Source organism: Doryrhamphus excisus, chromosome 15 (genome assembly GCF_030265055.1).
Source record: "Doryrhamphus excisus isolate RoL2022-K1 chromosome 15, RoL_Dexc_1.0, whole genome shotgun sequence".
Classification (NCBI taxonomy): domain Eukaryota; kingdom Metazoa; phylum Chordata; class Actinopteri; order Syngnathiformes; family Syngnathidae; genus Doryrhamphus; species Doryrhamphus excisus.
The window spans coordinates 17003807-17028193 of record NC_080480.1 but is presented as its reverse complement, the minus strand read 5'-3'; the positions used below and the strand labels follow the sequence as shown (position 1 = coordinate 17028193).

Sequence of the window (24387 nt, the reverse complement as noted above, 5' to 3'; positions counted from 1 at the left end):
TTCTTCATAAATATTGCGCAATTATTTTGAAAAACCTTCAGGTGAAATCATAGTTTTATAGCGGAATATGTTGCTGAGACGTCTTTCATGAGATCTCATGAGGGCTGAGCTCATGGATTAAAATGTTATACTACAACGAAACACTAGGGGGCGGTGTTACTGACTTGCTGGCTGTGCACTTTTTGACTGCTAAATAACCCACCATGGGGCCAAACATTTACAATAAATTCCACCCAGTCTTTACTTAGAATGATTTTATGCATGTAAAATTATTACTGTTATTTTTTTTTCATATTTCTGGGTGTCTGTAAGAGATATATTGGATTTATATTGAATGATTGGCTCAGTATTTGTCAAATCTTTTGGAGGGAGAAACAACTTTTGTTGTTTGTTTTTTGAACGTTTTTATTTGCAGGGTATCGGACCCAAAAGGCGGTGAAAGTGCCAATATGACACGCTGGGGAAGCCAAAACAAGTTTTAAAAACAAACAAAATCGTAGAGAAACTGAGTCAAGAGTTCAGTGGAGAGTCCCGTCATTGTGCAGCAGCAGGTAATCCTTCAGGCTGCCGGGAATGTCCAAGCCACTCACTTTTGAGCCGCACAGCGCCCCGAAATGTCCCCGCAAAGTGCAGCGACACAGATGCTGCAGAGAGCGAGGCTGACCGCTGCGTTGACGCACCAAGTCGAAGAAGCTTGGGTGTCCCTGCGAGAAAGTACAGGGGTTGTCAAAAGGTCACGGAGACGTGATGGAGAAGGAGTCACCTGGTATATCTCCCGGGACACGCAGCCGTCCATCCAGTCGCACGGGGGGATGGACGGGTACGAGTTGAGTATCACCTCCAATGTGGCGGCAGAGAGAACGCACGACCTCAGCATCTGTGCACGTGGAAGTACATGCATCAAATATTCAAATATTGCAGAAGACTTCAATTAGCTTAATTGAAAAACAGACTAAATTGTCTTTGGAAACCAAAATGGACTCTGGGACTTTTCATTGCCAACCTTTGTTGCAACTGGCTTGGCTCCGTGGTTGAGGAGGATACGAACCACATCTTCAGGATGCTGGTCTACGTAGTCTTCCACCACCTTAAGAGAACAAGCAGTGTTTACTTTGCGTCTTTTAAGACGACGCATGTGATGTCGTACCTGTAGGACACAGTCCATGGGCGTGTATCCTGCACAGTTGCTAACACCAGCTTCTGCTCCATGCTGCAGAAGAATCTCCACAATCCCGGGGCAGCAGTTGGCGCAGGCGTTGTGCAGCGGCGTGTGCAGCTTCTTGCCCGCCGTTTGCGGGTCGGCCCCCGCGTGGAGCAGACTCTGTACCACGCGCCGGTAGCGCCCCGCCTCGGACGGCCTCTCGGCCTTGGAGCACGCCGCATTCAGGGGGGTTTCTCCCTCCCGGTTTGTGGCCAAGACATCGGCTCCGCGGGCGAGCAGGAGATCCACGTGGTCGTCCAGGCCCCGCAGGGCGGCCACGTGCAGCGGAGTCAGCCTGGAGTCCTTGGTCCTCACGTTGACCTCGGCGCCACCGTCTAGAAGCAGCTTTGCACACCTGGATGAGACAGACATGCTAGTTACATCTTGGAATGTTGTGCCTTTTACACAGAACCCAGCAAAACAGGGCAGTCATAGTCCTACGGTCATATTGCTTTTCACACAGCATGTGATATTTCCAGTCCGGTCCGAGAATTACAGAGTACCTTTCCACACAGTTGCCATCCCGCCTCTGTTCTGGCTCTGATACTAGCTCAGAATGTGGAGGGTTGCTGGGTCAACTCTATACAGAAGTACAACCTAGCGGGCAGCAACAGAGGCGGGATGGTGCCTGTGTGTAGGAAAGCCGGGACCGGACAGTGAAGTCTCAGTTACGGCAACATCCAGTCTTGCTGGGTTCTGTGTGAAAGGCAAAGGCGGATAAATGCTGGATCTTCAGGTATCTGTGTGACGGGGCAAGATTTGGCGTGTTCCGTGTAGCTAACATGTTCATGTATCTGTCCAAGTATGAATCTGGACGGAGCGCCGACTCACTGGAACGACAGAGGCGAGGTGCACAGGTGAAGAGGAGCGCTCCCGTCCGCAGCCAACACCTGAGGATCTGCTCCGTGAGAGAGCAGCAGCTGCACGCAGACGCCGTGACCCCCCGCGCAAGCGTCATGGAGCGCGGTGCTGCCCCCGGGGTCGTCATTGACCTCGGCCCCACGGAACAGGAGCTCCTCCACGCACGCCGCGTGTCCTCGTCCGGCAGCCAGTCGCAAAGCGGACGTCTGCTTCACCCTGGAACTCATGGTCCACATGCCTGGCGGAGGAGGAAGCAGCGCGGTTGAGAGGAACACCAACGCAGAAGTAGCATGAGGAACGTCCTACCCATCTCTGGGGCCCACACCATCTCCTCATGTACCGTCTCCATCAGGGCGTTGACCATGGCGGGGTCCTTGAGAACGGCGTACACGCCCTTCATGTCTCCACACATGAAAGTGTTATGGATGGCCGGGTCTCGGCATCGGGCCTGAGGAGGGGGAGCTCTGACCTCCTGGAGGCGCCGCTGCCTGGGGGCTCTCCTGCGGGCCAAAGCTTGCCGTGCATCCTCCCAGTCCTGGAACTCCTGCTCCAGCCTCAGGGAGCGCAGGGTGGTGGTGGTGAATGGGAACGTGTTCTTTGACATGGCGCTTTCACTTCATGGAGGACACATGGAGAACACCATACACAAAAGACAAGAAGAAAGTGTTATTTTGCTGTTCCATCAAAGCGGCAATGTGTTTACTAACTTGCCCGGGCAGGTGAATCTCGGAAGAGGAGACTAAAAATGTTTCCCAACAGGTTTGGCTCACCCTTTAGTGGAGGAGCTGAACGCAGTAGCAGGTTTCAACTGAGAGGTTTCATCATTAAAACCGCCGTTGTCCCTTTGTCTTGCTTGATCTTACACTTGGGGGTCGAACACAGTCGTCGACGTTCTAAACGCAAATTCAGAACCAGTTATTAATAGATGGTGGTGTAAACAGATACTTGTCATTCCTAAAAATGGCCAACAGATGGCAGTGTTGAGTTTACATTGCACCAACTGACATGTTAACGGATATAATAAAACTCTTGGATTAAAACGAGTTATTTTTAGCTAGCTATTTTTAGCCAGATAAGCTAGTTGTTTCTACTTACGTACAAAATAAGTAGAGTTAGATAAAAAAAAAAGGTTCTTACATTTTTTTGTAAGGTTTCAACGAAGCAGCGGGTCGCTCCACTTCCGCATTGTCACGTACTACGTCATCACGTTTGAACGTGAATCGCGGGCTCAAGCATCGACGACAGAGCTCTTTCTTCGACAACGACTACTTTCTGACGGACAACAGACGTTTAAAAGACTAAACAGTCAGATTGATTGTCATCGGATGGCTTTGGACGTCGTTTGCACTGATCGTGGTGTCTCATGCCTGCCATGGTAAGCACGTTTGTTAGCCTCCTGTGGAAGTTAGCATTCTAACGTGACTTCCGGTGCAGTGTTTTTTATTAGCATAAAAGACTAAAATGTTACTTGCTAAAACTTTATTTGTTAAATAAGCTTGGCGGGAAGAATCCTTTGTTTTATTTTGACTTTTTTACAGAGCTGCAAATTGAGTGGGCTGTTCAGCATTGGCGAGGACTTTGACGATGAGGTGAGAAGCCAACACACCTGATGCCAACTGTTAATCATCTTTGCTACAAAATGTTCGGCTTTTCGGTGACATTTCAGGGTGAAAATGCACTCAAAAAACGTATACGGACGTTCGTTACAGAGTTTGAAGAGTGGCGTTAGAGGCTCGCATTAAGGTCGTCAATGGAGGGCTCACTTTGTGTCATGTGCCCGCCTTAAACCGTTCCCCCTGCAGCTATGTGTCCCCTTTAAAACGTTCCCACTTCAGCCAGTGTTAACTAGGAACCTTTGTTTCTATAATGGAAAGTCAGAAGTTAATGAGCTAATTTGCCTTTAAACTACTCAAAACCTCAGTTCTTGTTGTTGTTTGTGTGGCAGGACCTGCTGGCTTCAGAGTGGTCCCTCCCACAGGGCGCCCCTTCTGCGGGCCTCAGAGAGTCCGGTACAAAGCACCTCCAGCCAAGCGGAGCGAGACCAGCATCCCTCCGTCCTTACTCAGCATCAAGTGCCTCCTCTGAAACTGTTGCTCCGAGTCTGAGGAAGCTCTCCTCCATCGCCCAGGCTCACCCCCCCAAGCCAAATGTACCCGAGTCCCACTTGGTTTTGGGCTCGGGTGCGCAGCAGAAGCCTTTGGTGGCCCAAGACGACTTTGACGATTGGGATGTGGATCTGGCAGACTTGGAGGAGTGTGATCGTCAGATGGGGTTCTTAGCCCCAGCCCCCCCCGTCAAAGCGCTGCGGCCTCCAACCAGCGGAGAGACCCAAATAAAGTCCGTCTCGACATCCGGTCCGAGTGCAGCCCCTTTGACCCCCCGACCTGGACCTCCACAGAGACCTGCATCTTACCTTGATGCCACTTTGTCCTCCCCGGCACCCAGCCTGCTCCCGAGGACCCTCAACAGTCCTCATCAGGCAGCTCGGGCCACCCCAGGACCATCCTCCCACCTGTCCCCGCCACAGAGTCCTGCTGTGTTCCCCGGTCTCACTGCCTCCATATCATCCCCTGGTCCCCTTCCAAGGACCCTCAACAAGGCGGCCACTCCGGGCACCTGGTCCCGGCCGGCCCCACCACAGAGTCCTGCCGTTTTCCCAGGTCTTACCGTGTCCTCTCCATCCCCTGGACTGCTGCCTAGGACCCTTCACAAGCCTCCTCAGGCAGCCACCCCGGGTCCCTCATCCCGCCCGGTGCGTGGCCTCTTTGAGACCGTTTCGCCCCCGTCGTCATCCCCTGCCCTCAGCCCCCACCCTCTCAGCACGCCGGTTCTCACCAATCGCTTGGTCCAGCTGGTGTCAGCTTCCAGCAAGGTGCCCAGGAAGAGTCCTCGCGCCGAGCCTCATCAGCCCAGGACACGACGCTTCCCGGGCCCGGCGGGACTCCTCCCACAGCAGGTTGTCCTTCGCGGTCTATTCCGCTCAGGAAACGAACCTGATGTTTTTGTTCCATTTTTTCAGGCTCACAGTCAAAGTCTGGATGAGGTCGTCGTGTCTGTTCCTCAGATTCCTGCTCACGGCGTGAAGGCACGCCTTCCAGGCCATGTATGTAATACTCTTATGTACGTTTTACGTGCATTCATACCACAAATGTGACTTTAAAGCAGTACTTCTGAAGTAGTCATTAAGACACGCCTCTTAGTCAATGAATGAATAAGTGGGTGGGGCGGACCCTGAAGATCCCAGTTGTTCATCTTGCTAAGACGTGTATAAGCATCTCGTGCAACCTACCATGATACATACGTGCTGTGATCCCAAAGGTCGCCAGCTCCCAGGCCGAGGATGAGGAGTTCAGCGCCGGCGCCTGGGCGGCGATGAAGGCGGAGATGGGCTTGGACGAGCGGAACCCCTCCTGCTTCCTGCGCTCCTACAGCGTGGTCATGGTGCTCCGCAAGGTCCTCCCTCCCTCCCTCCCGCCGAAGCTCCGTGTCACGAGTGCCCTCGCCGTGTTTGATTTTCGATTTGCCCCCGCCCACCCGCAGGCCGCCCTGAAGCAGCTGTCCAAGAACAAAGTGCCAAACATGGCCGTCCTCCTGAAGAGCATCACCCACACGCACGCCGACGCCAAGGCCGTGTTCAAAGATCCAACGGGTGCGCATTGCTCTCTCACGACTGTTTTATTTTTTACTTGTCTTCGTGTTCTTGTCTGAAGGCGAGATGCAGGGCACAGTGCATCGGCGGCTGGTGGAGGAGCGCCTGGGAGATCTGAAGGTCGGCGCCGTGCTGCTCTTGAAACGAGTGAGACCCCCCCGTTCCTCGGTAGCGTACCCCCAGCCCACAGGGGGCCCAAACTGAACAACAGAACTTTGCTTGCAGGTGAGCGTGTTCTCCCCCTCCCATCGGAACCATTACCTCAATGTCACGCCCAACAACCTGCTCAGGATCTACTCGCCAGACGGATCCTGCCGGTCCTCGGCTCGGCTCCCCGCGTTGGTACTGGTGGGCCACAAAAACCATTTTAACCTGACATCCGCACGTGGAGACGTCAGCTGTACTCAATAAACATCTCCATCCAGGGCACGATGGCGTCGCCACCCGGTGTCCCGAAGGAGCACGTGTCTCGCATGCAGCTGGTGTTCGACGAGGAGGACGACGACGACGGCGGCGGCGGCCGAGACCCTCGCATAGAAGGAGTCCAGCAGGATTTAGGCTGGGACGCGGGTGAGCATCTCCCGTTTCCTAAACATCCAGGACGCCATGTTTGCTCACGGCGTCTTTGTTTTTTGTAGATGACCTGGATGAGCTGCTGGGTGCGCTCCCCGAGGACGCCTACAGTCCATGACGCCAACTGACCCGCAAACGCCGCTGATACTTCATCATGCTTCCTATGGATATCATGTTGGAGATGAGACAAAATGTCTTTTTTTTTTTTTTTTTTGGATAAGAATATAAAGGTCATTCCATAAATAATAATTATTCAGTAAGTCTGTAAAAAGCAACGCTCCTGTAATACAGATGATCCTGGTGTGTTCGAGTGCCGTGGTGATTTTCATTCATTGTTGCGCCTCGCTGACCTTTTTAAAAGGTCACCAGCAGGTGTGACAGGAGGTGTTGATTGACGCTGTGGCCATTTTGTAACGTGTTTTCACCGCTAGGGGGCAGCCTTCGCTTGGCATCCCATCATGTCCTGATTTTTTTGGGGGGGGGGTCAGCACCAGAGTCTAGGAGCAGATGTAACATTCAGTGTCCTACTGTTTATGTAAAAAAAGAGAAAAACAAACTAAATAGGTTGCACGCCATGCAGGGTCCTAGTACGTGCTAAAAGGTGCTTGTACCATTAAGTCTAACTAAGAGTGGACGCCCACCAAGAACAGAGCCGCCATTTTGGGCAGAAAGGTGTTAAAGGTCAATATCATGTCCGTTTGGCCTTCAATCAGCAGATAATAACACGCTACCTCTACTTACATATCCAAATGACCTCCATCATGGCGGCTTCATCGTCCCATAATCACTCTTGAGTGAGGTCGCACATGATTGGCCGATGAGCAAATTGGGGGCGGTGCTAACCTGAAGAAGCCACACCCGTGTATCATGTTGTGATCACTCGGCGTGGCCGATACTGCCAATTGTGTTACCGCTTCGATATCAAGTACATCCGGTGCCAGTTTTACCGATGACGATTTTTATTTTTAACTTGCATTTTTTTTATCAATAACCCAAGCAATATTTAATACTAGAATATAACGATATTTACAAAATGATACAATTATTAAATTTTGACATCCAATTGTTTAGCAAAAGAAGCTAGGTTGGTTTCGGTTCCTCCGGCAGCAGGTGATTTCATTGATGAGCTCCCGGCGTCGACCTGAACCAGGTGACGCCGGACTGGAAGGAGAAACTGCAGAGTCTCGGTCCTGCGTGGCGTGAGTCCGACACCCCTGAAAAGTCTCTTCATTTGAAGGCAAACAAGCCCAAACACAGACGCTAGACGCTGACAGCCACAGAAGACACAGAGGAGATGCTTCCCACGCCGGGCTGTGGAGTTCCTGCCGGAAGTAAGTGAAGTCTGGCTCGTTAGGAGGAAGAAAAGTAGAAAGTTTGTGTTTTAGAAGCTGACGATACACTGAATAATTGTCTTAATGATCTCTTCTTCACTCGGACATTCATATTTTCCACGGGTTTTTGTAGCGAATGTACATTCCGCATGTTACGGTTATTCGTGTTAATCTACTAATTGTGTTTAATTAGCAAAATGACCTCCAGCTGTGTCAGTTTGCACCATGTTAGTTTTCTGCTAATTGACGACGTGGCGTGCAAAGTAAACGCATTTCGTTTATCTCATTAAAAAGTGATTTGCGAATGAAGATGTTGCAAAGTTGTTTTGGTTAGATTGACGTGTAAAAGCTGTGTTTATATTTGTGGCAATTGTCACAGTTGAAGTCATTGTGGCCTAATTGAACGTTGGCGCCCCCTGCTGCTTTGGCAGACGCATGACAGCCTGCAAATTGATTTAATGTGGACTAAGTGCGTGCTTTTAATGTGAAAACGAACTTGCTAATTTTGACAGCCGGTCTTTTAGTTTGTCACCTCAAGACCTCCGTAGAAAAACAGGAAGGGAGTGAGACCTTCTCGGTCATCAGTTTGTCTCATTGGGTGGATGCGGGGCTGCTAGCATACACACAGAATAGTACAGAATAGTCATGAAATTTGGTAGATTCTCGTCTCGTGAGTCAACTCTGAAAATGGTGTGATGTCTTTGAACGCAACACCATTGCTGGTATTGTCCTGTCATTTATCTTTATTTTTTTTTTGTTCATAAAATTCAGCATAAAAAGGCACATTTAACACACAATTGCAAATGATGAATTAATTTAGTGATTAATTTGATTAAAATGTTGAATAATTTGACAGCCTTATTAAAAAATGAATATAATGAAAGTGCTGGAGAGATGATTAATATACATTGTTTATTCTGTTATGTTCAAGGATGACTTGACCTAACATAAATATTATTTTTTTTCCTCTCGTGTAACCTCTGACCTCTCTCTCTCTCTCTCTCGCCCGCACTTCCATGCCATCTCTTCTTCCGTCTTATTTGGTCCAGCCCCCCCCCCCCCACCCTGACCAACATCACGCTGCCGGACGCCGCTCCTCACTTCTGCTTCACTTGCCATGACACCCCCCCCCCCTTCACCCCCTCCCTCGCTCCCTCGCCATCCATCCGCCACTGTTCTCCCCTCCGCCATCCGTCCATCTTTCCATCCGTCTGTCAGTCTGCGTCTTGGCCGCCTTCCTGCTTCTTCCTTCGCCGTCGATCCGAGGTGATGTGAGCGGGAGGGAGTGAACGTATCCAGCTTTCTTCCTCCCCTCTTTCTCTCTCTCTCTCTCTCTCGCTCGCTCCCTCGCTCGCTCGCTCTCACGGTGCGAGCATGTTGTTAGGCGCCGCCACAGATGAGCTGGAAAGAGGAGTGGAAGCGGATGTATCTGGACCCAGCAAGACGGGAGGAGTTTGGATCGGCGCACGCGACTAAACAGTGGCTCTGATCATCAACAGATCTTTCTCTCTTTCGCTCTCTCTCTTTCTCTCTCTCTCTCTCTCTCTCTCTCTCTCTCTCTCTCTCTCTCTCTCACACACACACACACACACACACTTTCACCCTCCGGATGTCTCCTCGCTAGGCTGAGCTGGAAAGGTGCAGAGGCTCGCCGTTAGCTGAGCATGGAACCTGGGTAGCTTGTGTGTGTGTGTGTGTCAGCTTTGGTGGTTCCCAGTGACCCCCCCCCCCCCCCCTTGCACCCCCCCGGCTGTGGGTCTTTGTTGTCAATGAGTGAGGACAGAAGTGTGTGAGGACGGGTTCTTTCCTACTTTCCAAGTGTCGCTTCCGCAAGTAATGCCCACATGTTTCCCGTGCAGGAGGCGAGCGAGCGCCGGCGGCCCGCTGGCGAAGGCGGCGGAGCCCTGATGATGGACCTGAAGGAGAGCTGCGGCAGCCGGGGGGGCAGCCAGGAGAGCCTGCACCCCGGCTCCTGCCAGGCCTTCGCGCACAGCAGCACCCTGCACGGCCTCCGCTTCGTCTTCCCGTACGGCCACGGCACGGGTCGGCGCCTGCTGTGGGCGGCGGCGCTGCTGGCCTGCCTGGCCCTCTTGGCCCTGGAGAGCGCCGAGCGTCTGGCCTACTTCCTGTCCTTCCCTCACGTGACCAGCGTGGACGCGGTGGTGTCCGGCAGCCTGGTGTTCCCCGCCGTGACCATCTGTAACCTCAACACGTACCGCTTCAGCCGGCTCACGCGCAACGACCTGTACCACGCCGGCGAGCTCCTGGCGCTGCTGGACGTGCACCTCGCCATCCCGCAGCCGCACCTGGCCGAACCCGACGTGCTGGCTTTCCTGCAGGAGAAGGCCAACTTCACCGCCTACAAGCCCAAGGTCTTCAGCATGAAGGAGTTCGTGGAGCGCGTCGGACACGACCTCAACGAGATGATGCTCTACTGCCGTTTCCAAGGCCAGGAGTGCGGACGCGCCGACTTCCAAACCGTGAGTCAACGCTCAAATGTCAGCTGGGGGTTGTCTGGGGACGTTTGTGGCGCCTCGTTGGCCGCCGTGGATTTCTTCTGGTGATGTGCTGATTTATGCTGCTTGGTTCCTCACGCTTGGGAGTTCGCTTCTCATTACGTTGCCTCGCTGATTCTAGAAGTACACACACACACACACACACACACACACACACATGTCTGTCAATCACAGCCTGCAGAGGCTGTCTGCGTGTTTCTTCTAAGACACTTGTTGCTGCGCTCGGTCTGATTGGTAACCATGACTCAGCATCTTGATTGCCTTTTGTTCACGTTTCTACCAAGAGCGGGTCAAGCATCTTCTCATTGGTCTAAACGGCTCTATGTCGGGTTGTTTGTCCTTTTTTGGGATTCAAGGCCTTTTGAAAGATGTTCCTGTCAGCGTGGAGTTGATGATCTGCTGTCCATCATCCCTCGTTGGTTCCAGACTTGACTGTGATTGAGAAATGAAATATTTTGGCAGTTGAGAGCATAGAAAACCTGTTTATGACCTTCTACACAGTTTATGCATTAGAGCCCTCTAGACATGATATAACACCCCTATGGTCACCTCTATACCATTACCCGATATAGCAGGCATGGAAGACTTGTGCTTGTGTGTTGCTGTAAATGTGTTCCAGTGCTGGGGGAGCTGAGTGGGGGCCGAACAGGAAGTGGGGCTTTATAGTTTTATTTTGGCCTTGGTTAAAGATTATTATTATTATTATTATTATTATTGCCTTTAGCGAAATACTTCCAACCTGCAATAAAATGCTGTTGTCTGAATGCTACATTGCAGCTAGGCAGGGATGCTCGATACGTGGCTCATGTGATGGCTTACGGTCTTAGGTCGCCCCCCCTACTGGTCATTAGAGAGAAGGCTTGGTCTTATCACCGTTAGCCTGTGTAGCATCCAGCCGGCCCCCTTTAAACTCCCGCTGGCGGCCATCTTGGATGTTGCGGTCGCCATTGAAAGGCCCTCTGCCGGAGCCTCACGTGGTCTCACCCCGCTCTTGGTGGGCGGGGGACCACTAAAATTCCGTTGTTGACTTCAATTCGGACGACGACAGGAAGTCGGCTCAACGTTCCTTACTGTGACACTAATTAACACGGCGACGCTATTACATCGCAACCTTTGACCTCACCCTCGACAGAGGGCGGGACTTGACTTCTAAGCGACGTGCTCCGCCTTCCCGGTTGTTTGTAAGCCCGCCGCAATCACGTCAGCTCCAGATGGATGTACTTCATCAATCGCGCCGCGTTGGCGTTAACGTTGACGCTTTCGCATCCTGGCAGACGTGACATCTGAGACAGGAAGTGCTGCCGCCGCCACCAGCGAGACCTGTGCTTGTTTAATCTGCTTAGAGGAGATGATGCTGGCGTGTAGCCCGCACACACACACACACACACACACACACACACACACACACACGCGCCGTGATGATGATGATGATGGTAAACACCAAAGCGACGTTGATTTAGCTTGTTTGCTCTGGATTACTTTGATTCATTGACGAGTTGGTGGCTATGCTAGCAGCTCACATGCTATTGAAGTGGCGTCTGCTAGCATGAGGTCATGTTCATGATGCTGTCGTCCCTCACCTCTTTCACTCTTGGGGGGGGGGGGGGGGGGGTCCATAGATATTAAATCAGGCTTTGTGGTTGAGTACAGCTTATTAGTCAGCTAATTTAACTCATCATTTTTTCACAAGTTTTAGTATTTTCAAGCATAAAAATGGCTAACTGAAATACAATGTTCAAAGACATGATGTGTGGTATCCTACATTGGTCACTAGGTGTCAGTAATGAGGTCCTAGCCCCTAAGGAAGTATTATACAGGGACTGGAAATGGGAAAAGAACAAGGAGCTGTCCAGGTGCTGAATTGTCTTTTATATATGTATTTCTTCTATCTCTAGAGGGCTCCAATAATCATTTAGAAGGTTGAAATTCACTTATCACTGTGGGGTGTGGAACCAATGAACCTTAAACAACGTGGGAATACTGCAGTACTGTATAGTACTTCTAATCCTCCTTGGAGACTCGTATCTGCTGGTTGTGGGATGAACTCCAGCCCCCGCCGTGACCCCGGTGAGGATAAAGGGGAGTGACTTTATCTGAAGAGACGTGCTTGCGGCAGCTCCGCATGGGGGGGGGGACCGGCGGCAGCTCCGCATGGGGGGACGACCGGCGGCAGCTCCGCATGGGGGGGACCGGCGGCCCCATATGGGAGACCAGCCCCGTGTCCGTGTTTTGACTTGTAGTGTGACATCCCGCACTCGTGTCAGGACAATGTGCGTTCCATTCGTCAACAACGTGATGTTTGTGTCGGCCATGACTTTCCTCACAAGGCTAAAGTTGTTTTTTATGTTTGTGTCACCTCGGTCTTTCGGAACGGGGAAACTGCTATCTGTAATTCAGGGAAATTATGAAAATAATAATAATAATAATAATAAATAATAATAATGGGTGTAATTGCAGCTAAGCTGTTCTATGCTAGGATTTAAAATGAAAGCAAAAATCAACCTTGTATCCATTGTTACCATGGTGATGCCGGAGATGCAAACAAGATGATCTGTACATGATGGCCGCCCCACGTCACGTGATCGGCCGGCGTCTCCTTCATATCCTGGGGGGAGCTCCTTTTTTTTTTTTTTTTTTTTGGGACAAGTCCTGATCGTTGCGTCAGTTTAAATACCTGCCATCCAACATGTGGGTGCCCCCCCCCCCCCCCCCCCGCTCCCCTTCTGCATCTGATTCGTGTCTGCTCGCCGCCACTCTCTGCTGTCGTCCATTATTCAGAGAGTGGCTGCTTGGATGTCACACATTCAAATGTGCTCCAAAAAAAAAGCTCCTCCGTCGTCCATCGTGCCGCCATAGCAGCGTTGGGCGATGCGACCTTGGCTTATGTCACCGTATTTTTTATAGCACGCTAGCGGTTTGAGATGTTTGACCAAAATATGGTAATTTAAATACTAAACATGCTGACTCATCATCAGTGCAAGCCTGGACTTTGTTGTCCAGATAGAAAATGATGATGGTGGGGGGGTTGGACGTATGCATGTTTTCTTATTTTAACATCCATTTTGTTGCCCAATTGTTTAGCTAGCAATCAGGTCCCTTTTTTTTTTTTTTTTTTAAAGATTTGACCCTTGACCCTTTAGCATGTCCAGGATATGGCCGAGAACATATTTCAAGTATGGCTGCTGTCGTCATCTGGTTGAATCTAGTATTCCTCATGTACCGCCCCCCCAGCCCCACCCTCAGCCCCAATGAGAGCGCTTGCTAGTATGCTAATATAGTTTGCCTCGTCATGTACAGGAAGTGACGGACAGGTGACAGAAGCATGACTGCTGCTTCATTACAGCAAAGTCATGTCATGCACTATTCATTCTTCAGTCGTGTGTGTGTGTGTGTGTATCCCCTCTGGTGCTTGTGTGTCCATTTCCTTGTGCGAGTTCTCATTATTTGTTATGAAGCGAAAAAAACAACCTAAGCAGAAAAATGACGTTTTCTACTCTTGCTAACGAAACCTTCAGAGACCTGCCAACATGTAACGTATGCATTTGATGGACACCATCATGTTTTTTTGTTTTGGCGTCGCGCCGCGCCGTCACTGATGCTGGAACCTAACATCAAGCCCATCAATCTGTGTGGCGAGACGGCCTCTAATGTATTTCCTCAATAGATGCTGTTGGTATGTGGAGATTAGTAGTTTTTATGTATATTTTTTGAAGTAAACTGTCTGGGATCAGGGGCGGCACGGTGGTCTAGGGGTTAGCGCACAGACCTCACAGCTAGGAGACCAGGGTTCAATCCCACCCTCGGGCATCTCTGTGTGGAGTTTGCATGTTCTCCCCGTGCATGCGTGGGTTTTCTCCGGGTACTCCGGTTTCCTCCCACATTCCAAAAACATGCTAGGTTAATTAGCCACTCCAAATTGTCCATAGGTATGAATGTGAGTGTGAATGGTTGTTTGTCTATATGTGCCCTGTGATTGGCTGGCGACCAGTCCAGGGTCTACCCCGCCTTATGCCCGAAGACAGCTGGGATAGGCTCCAGCACCCCCCCCCCCATGTGAATTTTCATGTTTGGTTTCAGCACAAAGCCTGGCTGAGCCGCTTTGTTTTGTTTGTATGCTAGCACTGAAATTTGACATGAAACATGTACTACTACTACTAATAATACTACTACTGTTACTACGATTGACTATATATATAACATAAAAATTAACTTCCTGTCTCATGGTGCCAGTCTAGGCCGAGGAAGGATGGTCAGGACAGCTGACGGTCGAAGCCCCCCCCCCCCCCCCCCTCCATCAGTAAATAGACAATGTCCATTTTGCTTGTGTTTTGTTGCACGTTGCCAGATGCATTTATCACGGCAAATTGTTGTTTTTGGAAAGGTGAGCAAACGTCTTCAAGGTCGGCAGCACTGCCTCAGGAATAATCGATAGGTTTTTTTTGATCCAAGTCAATCATGTTCCTCGGCCGGACATTAAACCTGGCCGTAGAGGCCCGCCCGGTGGAGTTTAACAGCATCTTTTACACGCTCTTTACGTCTCTGATGGGAGCCCCCCCGCTCCCATCAAGGACTGAAAGTCTACATGAAAGTCTTTTTATCTCCTTCCGTTTATGGGAGTCCATTTGTCAAGCACTGCAGCATCTTTTATAAAAGGGATGCGATGCAGCCTCTTGGTCGGGAGTCGAACACGCGCAACAAAACCGCATGTGCGCCGTGCGCCGCCTTTGTTAGCCTAACCCAAGCGTGTCGAATCACAGCTTCTGGTACACGGCGTGGAATTGTCCTGCTGGGTAAATGGAAGGTGAGGCGGTGGCAGACTGCGGGGACGAGTTGGACGGTGGGGGGTGGGGGGTCGCCCGTATGCCCGGTACACGGGAAGGCTTTTAGCCGCGGACGCGTCTGACAGAAACCTTGTCTAAGAATAGTTGGGGGTGCTGACATGTTGTCCACGGTGTTCGTACACGTGTCTTGGCGTCTTCCTGTTTTGCAGTTGCGGCTAGCTTAGCATCGTGTTTTCTCATGGAAGCCCCCCCCCCCCCACCCCCCCTTTCTCGACATGTTTGTTGCCAGATTCGCTGCCAGATCGGCAATGCGGTGAATGATTCGGAAGACCTAACAACATCATTGATTTTTAGAAAGTGTCTTTTCCTGAGTAAATGAGCCGTTCCCCTTTTCACCCCCAGCCGAGGGAGGGGGGGTGTTTGCACTGGGAATGTGCTGACAACGCTCCTCTCCTGAGTGCTGTCACAAGGAAACTCCTCGGTCTCGTCGACGTAGAGTCTCCCTAAGTCACCCGAGACTTCTTTTCAAAATAAGAGAAGCCTAAAAGGGGGAATTTCTATGAAAAAATGGATCCGCATCAACTTTATTATATTCATTCATTCATTTTCTACCGCTTTTTCCTCACGAGGGTCGCGGGGGATGCTGGAGCCTATCCCAGCTGTCTATGGGCGAGAGGCGTTGTACACCCTTGACTGGTGGCCAGCCAATCACAGGGCACATATAGACAAACAACCATTCACACCCACATTCATACCTATGGACAATTTGGAGTGGCTAATTAACCTAGCATGTTTTTTTTTGGAATGTGGGAGGAAACCGGAGTACCCGGAGAAAACCCACGCATGCACGGGGAGAACATGCAAACTCCACACAGAGATGGCCGAGGGTCTAATTGAACCCTGGTCTCCTAGCTGTGATGTCTGCGCGCTAACCACTCGACCGCCGTGCCGCCCCACTTCATTATACAGTAAACCTCGGATATATCGGATTCAATTGTTCCCACTGGTTTTGTCCGATATAAGCGAAATCCGTTATATGCGTATACCGGAAAATGTCCGTTTTACGCATATATCGGATTTATATCCGGTATATGCGTAAATGGGATTTTATCTGTTATAAAAAGGCACTTCCTTGACTATGTTTCCAATGTACCTGGACGCGCAGGCAACGCTGCAAACGCTGCAAATGACGTCGTATAGCGGCCTGTCACGATTCGGCGAATCGGAGCGCCACGATGCGGCCATCCGATATATGCCAGGGAAATTTCATGGAAATGCATTGGAACGGGACTGGAGATTTTGTCCGAAATAGGCGAAATCCGTTATAAAAAATCCGATATATGCAATGAATTTTTATTGGAAATGCATTACAGAAAAATCGGTTCTTTTTTATCTGTCCGTTGTGAGCGAATTTCCGATATATCCGAGTCCGATATATCCGAGGTTTACTGTATGTCAAAGAAAAATGAATTTGTCGGCTCCAAATACAAGTTGATGATATATTATGGGAAGGAGAAGGAGACAAATCAATACAACCTCAATCTCAAACTGACAGGAAACAAAGTATGTGAGACTACGATAGTCAGACTCGCATGCCCAGACACCCAAGGTTATTTGAATCGGGTGATAAGCATGTGGAGGACTTGTTTTGCCAGCAAGTCGTGTGACGTTAATGTGCATCTCGGCAGAAATAATTTCTACGTTTTTGCACAATTGGAACTAATTAGTCCAATGTATTTTAGAATAATGGAGCCTGTGAATAATAAAGCATCTTTTCCTGACAGCATCGTTAAGAAGGACAACCGTCTGGCATGGTAAATTGAACCTGGATCCCACCTGCATTGTAAAGCTAAATGTAAATAGAGTTGAAAGACGTTTGTATGGTATCGTAAATAAACCAATAAACGATAACGGATGGTTGCCAAGGCTACAGCCCTGGTCCACAATGGACTACAGTAGAGTATCCTTGCCGAGTTGTGATGCCGGACTTGGATTCCTCCTTTTTGACGCTGAGAATGAAAGCCGACGTTCGCCATCCAGAGGCTGGAATATGAAAAGTATAAATATAAATGCGGTACACAGCCGCCGTGGGACTTCACATTTATTGGGATGATATTTTAATGTGTTGAAAGCGACTCCAGAGTGCTGTTAAGTGACTCGCCGAGGAGCGGCGGCGGCAGGCGGCGGCGGCAGGCCGCGGGCGAACCCGCGACTCTTTTGTTGTGATTATCCGAGAATACGAAGGGGAGCGCCGCAGGAAGCGAGATGCCATCTTCAATGTGCAACGGCGACCGTTTGCTTTGTTTGCCGGCACTTTGTGATGCAAATGACCTCAAACGGCCGCCATGTACTTTGCTAATCTGATAATCATAAAAAAAAAAAAACATTTTTGAGAGACAACACGCACGACTGCTGCGTTTGGTCATCGGCCTTCAGTTCTTGTCATGTACTTTTTGGCTGCAAGATGGCTTTGAGGGAGGCGGGCTATTTTTGACAGCACATCAGTGACCTAGATAAACACACCCGCCATCCTTCATTGTGCGGCGCACACACACACACACACAACACAACACAACACTGCGCTAGCTTGTCATAACAACATGTTGACTCGGAGCCTTCCGCTGCCTTTATCGAGAGGACAATCCGCCGATCTGTGAAGCCTCTTCCAGTCCCGTCTTAGCTCGAGACGTTATTAGCGGCAGCTCGACGCGTCTGTCGGAAGCACTCCTGGTTCTGGAGCTGCAAAAATGAAAGATTCATTAACTATCTTAATTCGTCAACAACTCTTTGGGTGTTGGTGTCATGTTTGGATTTTAAAAAATGTAAACCCTCAGATTCCATCCCCTTAAATGTGAATATTATTTCTTTAGTCAGCCATTTTATATTTTGTGTTTTTGGTAAAAGAAAATATTCATCAGCTTTGACTTTGGGAACCGGGGAAGGACGCTTTGCTTTCATGATATATTGCGGACCAGACCACTGTTTGTTTGCTTCATATTAATTGAGTCCGTCGAGGGCAGTGGTGTCCACGTTTTTACCCACATACGGTAAAATGAAAGGACGGGGGTGGGGGGGCCCAGTGATAGTTAGCATTCTGTAGCAATAAGCAATAAGAAACATCTTCGTGTTGTCTTAAAGGTGACCGTCTATTATTGCTTTTTAGCGTTTTTGCAGTTTTTACAAATTTCCATTATTTTACCGCTAATTTTTCTTGCTCTTTTTGTTTTTCTTCATTTCCAAATTTTTGCAAAATTTACAAAATATGCCCGAACCCAATTTATTACAAAATAAATAAATCAGCCACGGGCCTCAAATGGCCCCCAGGCCACACTTTGGACACCCCTGGTCTCAGGGGCCTAACATGACATGATGACTGGGCTGGGGTCCCCCGGAGTCTTGTACTCTAACGGCTGTGAAATGGAGTCTAGGAGTCTGGAGGACGGTTCACAGTTGACTAAAACCAGCCATGCCAATGCCAGCACTGGAGAGAGCGCCGGCTAAAATCCAGTATGGTAGCCTCCCTTGTTCACTTAATTTAAAGTCAATCGAACCACGTCTCGGATGAAAAAAGTGGCGCAGATAAAAACAGGGTGCATCTTTCCCAAGTTAAATATAACAGTGGAAAATATTCCATTCCTAACAAATTGACAGAAAGCTTCAGATTAATTAAACCTTGCTTATTACCACTTTAAGCACCACAAATGAATGCATGGCAAACACTGGATGGACATACTAGCATGGCGTGAATAAGATGAATAAATAGCATAAACCATGCAATAAACGGCGCATGCTTTGGCTAACTTTCTGTAGTCATTCTGTAGTCCCGCTAGCGGCCCCATTATTCATCAAAAAGTCCATCCTTTGCAAGCTCTGCAAGGGAGAAACGTTCCAAGATCTATTGGTCCCGCTGATGCGTGAGGATGGGAAGGTTAACAGGCGCCCGGTGTGTCCAATTAGGCGGAGATGGAGGAGGCAGACGGGTGACTGATGGAGTGAGAGACTCCGTAACGAGATGCTAATTAGCGGATACATTGCCGGCCAGTGTTGGTGGCCCCGGCCGCATGTAAACGCCGCAATTAGCCGTAACCACGTCCCATTTACTTTTATATGTCTTTATCTTAGTCACCTTGCTCTCACGCCCCCCCCCCCCCCCCCCCCCCATCAGCACCCCCCCTTTTTCCTCTGTGTACTTGTGCCGTGTGCAGTGGGGATTAATCACGCTGCTAAGTGACCACGCCGGATGACGGCGATGCTGTGAGGTGCGCCGGCACAAATCCCATCATGCTGACGCTTCCTGAAGGCGTGCGGCATTGATGCCCATTCATCTTCCCAACACCTGGCCTCTCCTTCGGGAAGACGGGAGGAGCTGAAACGTTCCTGCTTCTCCTCTGCTCCTGTGTTCACGTTGTTGGGGAACGCTACATTTATGGGATTATTAGGGATTATTGAAAAGATGATTTCTTGCTGTACAAGCATAATGTTCATATTTCTTCAAAACCGAATGTCCAGTCGCCAACATCGGAGGGCCACCGGTGACACCTGGGGGCCACCGGAGCTAGGTTCTGGGTGAAAAATAATAATAATAATAATAATAATAAAACAGCAAATAAGAAAAACGTAAGAAACCACATACAGTTGGTAGAGAAATTATTTTTTTCAGACTCAAATGAACATGAACATGAATGAAACTTAATAATTTGACCCAATTAGCAAGTTAGCATCGTACTCAGTTCCATCCGGGAGCAGCGTGGTAACTTTAACAACATGTTTGATGAGATGCTTTTATCTTGACGTGGATTTTCCGTTTTATTCCAAATCATTTCCTGCATTTATTTGTACCCAGCGTCATAAGCCTTTAGCTTCATTGCTAATCCAAAGCAACAAACAGGGCGGGGTAACATGGTAGGGTAACAGTACGGGCGGGGCAAAATCATGTTAATTGTGTCCGGTGTGCACACAGCTTTAAGCTGTCATTTCAACATTAAACTTTGGGCCGCATTTGGCCCGCGGGCCGCGAGTTTGAGACCCCTGCGCTACATCTTGTCCCAGTAAGCACATCTGCATGAGGATGGCCCACGTTCATGAAGGCATCATCATCACCACCCGGTCGGCCTTGGTAGGACACCCTTGGGACCTGCAGGGAAACTGGTCTGTGGGGTTGACGGGGGGGTCTGGCGGGGGTGCGCACGAGTGCCGCCGCCGGCAGGGGGCGCGCACGAGTGCCGCCGGCGGCAGGGGGCGCGCACGAGTGCCACTGCCCGCAGGGGTGCGCACGAGTGCTGCCGCCTGCACGAGTGCATGCATGATCCGGCATGTGCCTGCAAGGGTGCGCACGAGTGCCGCCGCCTGCAGGGGTGCGCACGAGTGCCGCCGCCTGCAGGGGTGCGCACGAGTGCCGCCGCCTGCAGGGGTGCGCACGAGTGCCGCCTGCAGGGGTGCACACGAGTGCCGCCGCCGGCAGGGGCGCGCACGAGTGCCGCCGCCTGCACGAGTGCATGCATGATCCGGCATGTGCGCTCATGTGTTGCACGGCGTGCAACACACGTCTCGTCCTGAGTGGGACGCTGGCCCGCTGATGTCCGATCCCATCACTCTCAACCCCCCCACAGTAGACCCAGAAAGATGGATGGTGTGTGTGTGTGTGTGTGTTAATGTAAGTAAGACACGTCCGTTTCAAGATGACCAACACAACTGTCCGTTCTGCACTTTTTATGGACTCTTCTCTTTTAATGAGGATGTCAAGTAGACGAATTCCATTTTCCAGGTTGGACTTTTATGTCGGCAATTAGCCGAAGCACGGTGGCATTTCTCTGCCCTTAATGACTCGGCGCTTTGGCTTCGTTTGGAAGTGAATTAGAATCCATCATGGATCTCAGATGCTGGGAAAATGTGACATGGAAAAAGTCTTCACTTCTGCTGCTGCTTCTTTAAATGTCAGGGGCCGCCCGAGTGGAAAGCATATCTGCTTTCTTTTTGCTATTTGGCGGTCCTGATTGATCAGTGGCGGGCACACGTTGCCTAAATGAAGCAGTTTTGAGCATAAAACTAAAATACAAATATACGGTATTCAGATGATTGATTCATGCTATGTAGTATTCCACACTGGTCACTAGGTGGCAGTAATGTTACAGTAAGGAGACAATATAGCCACAGTAGGAAGTACAGCAAACTCTCCTAATGCTAACGTCTGAGTCTCTTATGTCTTTTTTTTTCTGTTATGTCTACTCCATCAGGTAATAGGAATGTAATGGTGACTATAGGGGTGCTATTTAGGTCTGTAAGACTCTAATGTTAAAGCGTACTTTAGAAGGTCGTAAGGAATAAAAATGAAGACATTTGCTTTAATTAGTGCGTCAGACAAGGTATAGACCTGACGGCGTGGGGGTGGGTCGGGGCGGGGGGGGGGGGGGGGCACATAAATGTTGTGATATGGCGCTGTATAGAAAATCCAATTTAAAATAAAATGAACTTTTTTTGGGGTGGGGGGGCAATATAATTGGTAAACAGTGAAATGGGCGAATAAAGCGATGACAAAACGGCGCATCGCTGTCTATAATCTAACACAACAACGTAATTAAACCCCGAATGGAAGCCACGTTGCTCATGTTTCATATTATATTGCATATTTAACGAGAAAGTCCTGAATGTTGCTGCTTGTCTTCATCTCGGGTTGAATGAGAGAATATTTCTTCCTCGGAAAGAATGGCCTCAAACCCAAAGCTTCTTCACAAAGGCAGCATCTCATTCTCCAGTCCATGAATAATCAATACCTTTTGTCCGAGGTAGTCCGGGAGCCCAATAATCCATCTTCCCAGGAACATTTGACCATTTGGGGGATTCTAATTTGACTTCTGCAATGAGACGTTTTGCTGCTTTTTAAAAAAAAAAAAAAAAACGAAAACGGCAACCTTCTCCATCTCGGAGCCTCCCAGGGCTTCCTGACACATCCACTCGGCGTGTCACTCTCTAACTCCTTAGACCGCATCCATTATTCACAGCTGGATCCCCCAGGCCGCGTCCGCCCGGGCCACCGGTGTTAACGAGTGGTGCCGCAAAGCAATCGGGGCTGGACTGCTGAGGTCCTTTCCAAGTCCTCCTTGTGGTCTCGCAGGACTCATTTATGGGGGGGGGGCAGGCACCGATTGTCCAATCCTGAGGTTTGTGATGTTTAACCACAATTTCTCAAGCTAACAAGCAATTAAAGCTGCGACTAACCGTTCCTTTGTCTGTTCATCGGATGCTTCTTGGTTACGTCGGGTCTCCAAAGTGCGGCCCCGCAGCACGTTCTGAAAATATTTAATAAGAAAAAGTGGAAAAAAATGGGAGTTTGAATCCCCGTTTGGGCATCTGTGTGGAAAGTGCAGACTGTGAATGGTTGTTTGTGGATATGTGCCCCGCCATTGGTTGCCCCCCCGGTCCCGGGTGCACCCCGCCCCTTGCCCCAAATCAACTTCTGTGTTGCCTATACTATTATTACTATTATTCCCACAAATGCACCACATGGTGCTGTTATGAAACGCTCCACTTTTTGACTTGAAATTTCTCCCACAGCTCAATGCGCTCCACAAAACACCCACTCTAACTCAACGATGTTTCGCCCAATCGCTAACCAAATTTGCTTGGCAGTTTCAGCGGCCTGACGAGCACGCTTGTGTGAAATTTGAGCGAGATAGCTTAGCGAAGAATATGGCCGCCATGGAGAGGAAGGGGCGGGACCTGGCAAAGAAACGTCTATTGGGACTTGAACGTCTGTGTAGTGATATCCAAGTTGAAGGTTAGGTGTATGTGAGATTCTAGGAAGCGTCGGCCATTGTCATGTCAAACCCAGATGAATCCGGATTGGATTCAGATTGCACATTTGGAGGCGATAAAAAAAAAAAAAAACAATGTTCTGGCTTGGATTTGTTTGTGCTCATGTGGAGTTTAATAACTTTTACGTGGATGTGATATTTCCTATTGTTATTAGTTATTAAATGTATTTTTGTGCAGGCAACGGAACAGGAATTTGATCCGTTGGCCTCAGCGGAGGACACGGCTTTTATTAAGTCCCCCCCCCACACCCCAAAGAAAAAACGGCTTGGAGAAACTTGTGGCGGCGTGTTAGCTCCACACCATATTGCTTTTTCCCCCCAACTTAAACAAAAGATATGAATTATTCATATTCCCGCCTGCCGGGTACTTATTAAGAAGTAGTATTTCTAAGTGTTGTGGTGACTGAGCTTCAATGTGTGTCTAAGGATTCATGCATATGGATTATGTTGCACAATTGGACTTGGGTACTTTTCTGTTGCCTGAAGCAGCCGAGTACTTCACTGACTTAAGTCCAGTCCAGTTTAAAAAAAAAAAAAAAATTTTTTTTTTTTTTTTACAATTTTTCAGTAAATTGCGGGACGGTCCCTAAGGATGATGTAGCAGACCGTGAGGCCAATTTGATAGGAAGTTGTGTACAAACAGCCCAGGCGTCCCAGGTGTAGCGGTGTGGAATCGAACAAAGATGAGAATATGATGATAGGAAGACGGTCCCGGAAAGTTGGGCTTCCGGCACAGCCGTAACGCCGGAGCATTTTCTCTCATTTGGCGCCTCTCTGATCACGCCGTAGACGCGCTTTAGCTCACTTGCTGCTTTTTCTTCTTCCCCCATAAAGGCGAATGCCTGCTGCCGCTTCAGTTTTTTTTTCTGTTGCGTGTGTTTTATGACCTTTGCCCCGTCGGCCACCGTCATGCATCATGGAGGTCATTTGTGTTTTGATTTTTACTTCAAAATAAAAGAAAGAAAGCACAACAAAAACTTGGAAAAAGTAGTGGAAGTGTTGACATGATCCTGTTTCTTTAAATGTTATAAGACGGCGTCCATGTTTAGATTAATTTAAAGAAAAGTACAATGAAAACATGTATTGACCCCCACTCACCTTTTGATTTATTGCTTTTTAATAGCCTAGTGCAGGGGTCTCAAAAAACGCATTTATTAAAAACAGAAAAATGAATAAACTTTGCTTTGGTTCGATTTTCTACAAGAAAAGCTCTGATAAAACATTCCACTGTTCTCAAATATCTTACTTTTTATTTTTCTACACAAAATAAGATCAAGAATAAAGAAAATCAATCAGTAATAAATAAATATAATAATAATAAAACGGCAAATAATAAAAACTTAAGAAACCACATATAGTTGGTGGGTAGACAAATTATTATTTTCAGATTAAAATGAACAAAGCATTATTAGAGCCCTGTAGACATGACAAAACACGACTATAGCCACATTTATACATTTTTTTATTTACAACATATTGCGCAACTGCAGGGTCTTGAGACACATGCTAACTCGCAAACTAGAGAGCTAGCGACCTAAACGGTAGCCTTCAAGTTATTTCCTTTTAAACTTAAAAAAAACAAAAACTTACCACTTCCACACGGATAGGGAGGATAACTATTAACAGTTATTTAACCTTTAACATGAACATTAATCAAACGTAAT

The 24387-nt window shown here is 49.0% G+C and overlaps 3 protein-coding genes across 8 annotated transcripts in view; 2 read left to right on the top strand and 1 right to left on the bottom strand.

Annotated features, from left to right (window-relative positions):
• Positions 1-291: 291 nt before the first annotated feature.
• asb16 (ankyrin repeat and SOCS box containing 16) lies at positions 292-3865 on the bottom strand. 3 transcript variants are annotated; one of them, XM_058049454.1, is made up of 8 exons: positions 3200-3865; positions 2833-2955; positions 2369-2676; positions 2033-2300; positions 1148-1556; positions 1004-1087; positions 764-877; positions 292-704 (listed from the first exon to the last, which is right to left on the bottom strand). In XM_058049454.1, exons 3-8 carry the CDS (start codon positions 2664-2666, stop codon positions 519-521), a joined length of 1359 nt encoding a protein of 452 aa, XP_057905437.1. In that variant the 5' UTR covers positions 2667-2676; positions 2833-2955; positions 3200-3865; the 3' UTR covers positions 292-518. The 3 variants fall into 3 exon arrangements, with proteins under 3 accessions (XP_057905437.1, XP_057905439.1, XP_057905438.1); XM_058049456.1 differs by having other exon boundaries at positions 3669-3687; XM_058049455.1 differs by lacking the exon at positions 3200-3865 and having other exon boundaries at positions 2833-3160.
• Positions 2114-6731, top strand: hrob (homologous recombination factor with OB-fold). 2 transcript variants are annotated; one of them, XM_058049453.1, is made up of 10 exons: positions 2114-3437; positions 3601-3651; positions 4008-5018; positions 5082-5165; positions 5381-5515; positions 5603-5711; positions 5773-5858; positions 5937-6053; positions 6137-6281; positions 6350-6731. In XM_058049453.1, the coding sequence occupies exons 1-10, from the start codon at positions 3426-3428 to the stop codon at positions 6400-6402; spliced, it is 1803 nt and encodes a 600-aa protein (XP_057905436.1). In that variant the 5' UTR covers positions 2114-3425; the 3' UTR covers positions 6403-6731. The 2 variants fall into 2 exon arrangements, with proteins under 2 accessions (XP_057905436.1, XP_057905435.1); XM_058049452.1 differs by having other exon boundaries at positions 3152-3437; positions 5937-6059; positions 6350-6728.
• Positions 6732-7065: 334 nt separating this feature from the next.
• The window catches only part of asic2 (acid-sensing (proton-gated) ion channel 2), a 163689-nt gene continuing 146367 nt past the window's right edge, over positions 7066-24387 (top strand). Inside the window, exons 1-2 of one of the 3 annotated variants that reach the window (XM_058048319.1) lie at positions 7066-7615; positions 9475-10095. In XM_058048319.1, coding sequence (XP_057904302.1) covers positions 9523-10095 — 573 coding nt within the window. In that variant the 5' untranslated portion in view covers positions 7066-7615; positions 9475-9522. Of the gene's footprint in view, positions 7616-8813; positions 9291-9474; positions 10096-24387 lie in introns of those variants that run through there. The other 2 variants (XM_058048318.1, XM_058048320.1) reach the window with 2 other exon arrangements.

Coding starts and splice junctions, on each gene's coding strand:
- asb16 (XM_058049454.1), bottom strand. CDS start 2,666: ATGTCAAAGAACACGTTCCCATTCACCACCACCACCCTGCGCTCCCTG. Junction 1,557..2,032: donor ACCTCGCCTCTGTCGTTCCA/GTGAGTCGGCGC, acceptor TGTCTCATCCAG/GTGTGCAAAGCTGCTTCTAG. Junction 878..1,003: donor CCAAGCCAGTTGCAACAAAG/GTTGGCAATGAA, acceptor CCACGTGCACAG/ATGCTGAGGTCGTGCGTTCT.
- hrob (XM_058049452.1), top strand. Junction 5,166..5,380: donor AGGCACGCCTTCCAGGCCAT/GTATGTAATACT, acceptor GTGATCCCAAAG/GTCGCCAGCTCCCAGGCCGA. Junction 6,060..6,136: donor GGCTCCCCGCGTTGGTACTG/GTGGGCCACAAA, acceptor ATCTCCATCCAG/GGCACGATGGCGTCGCCACC.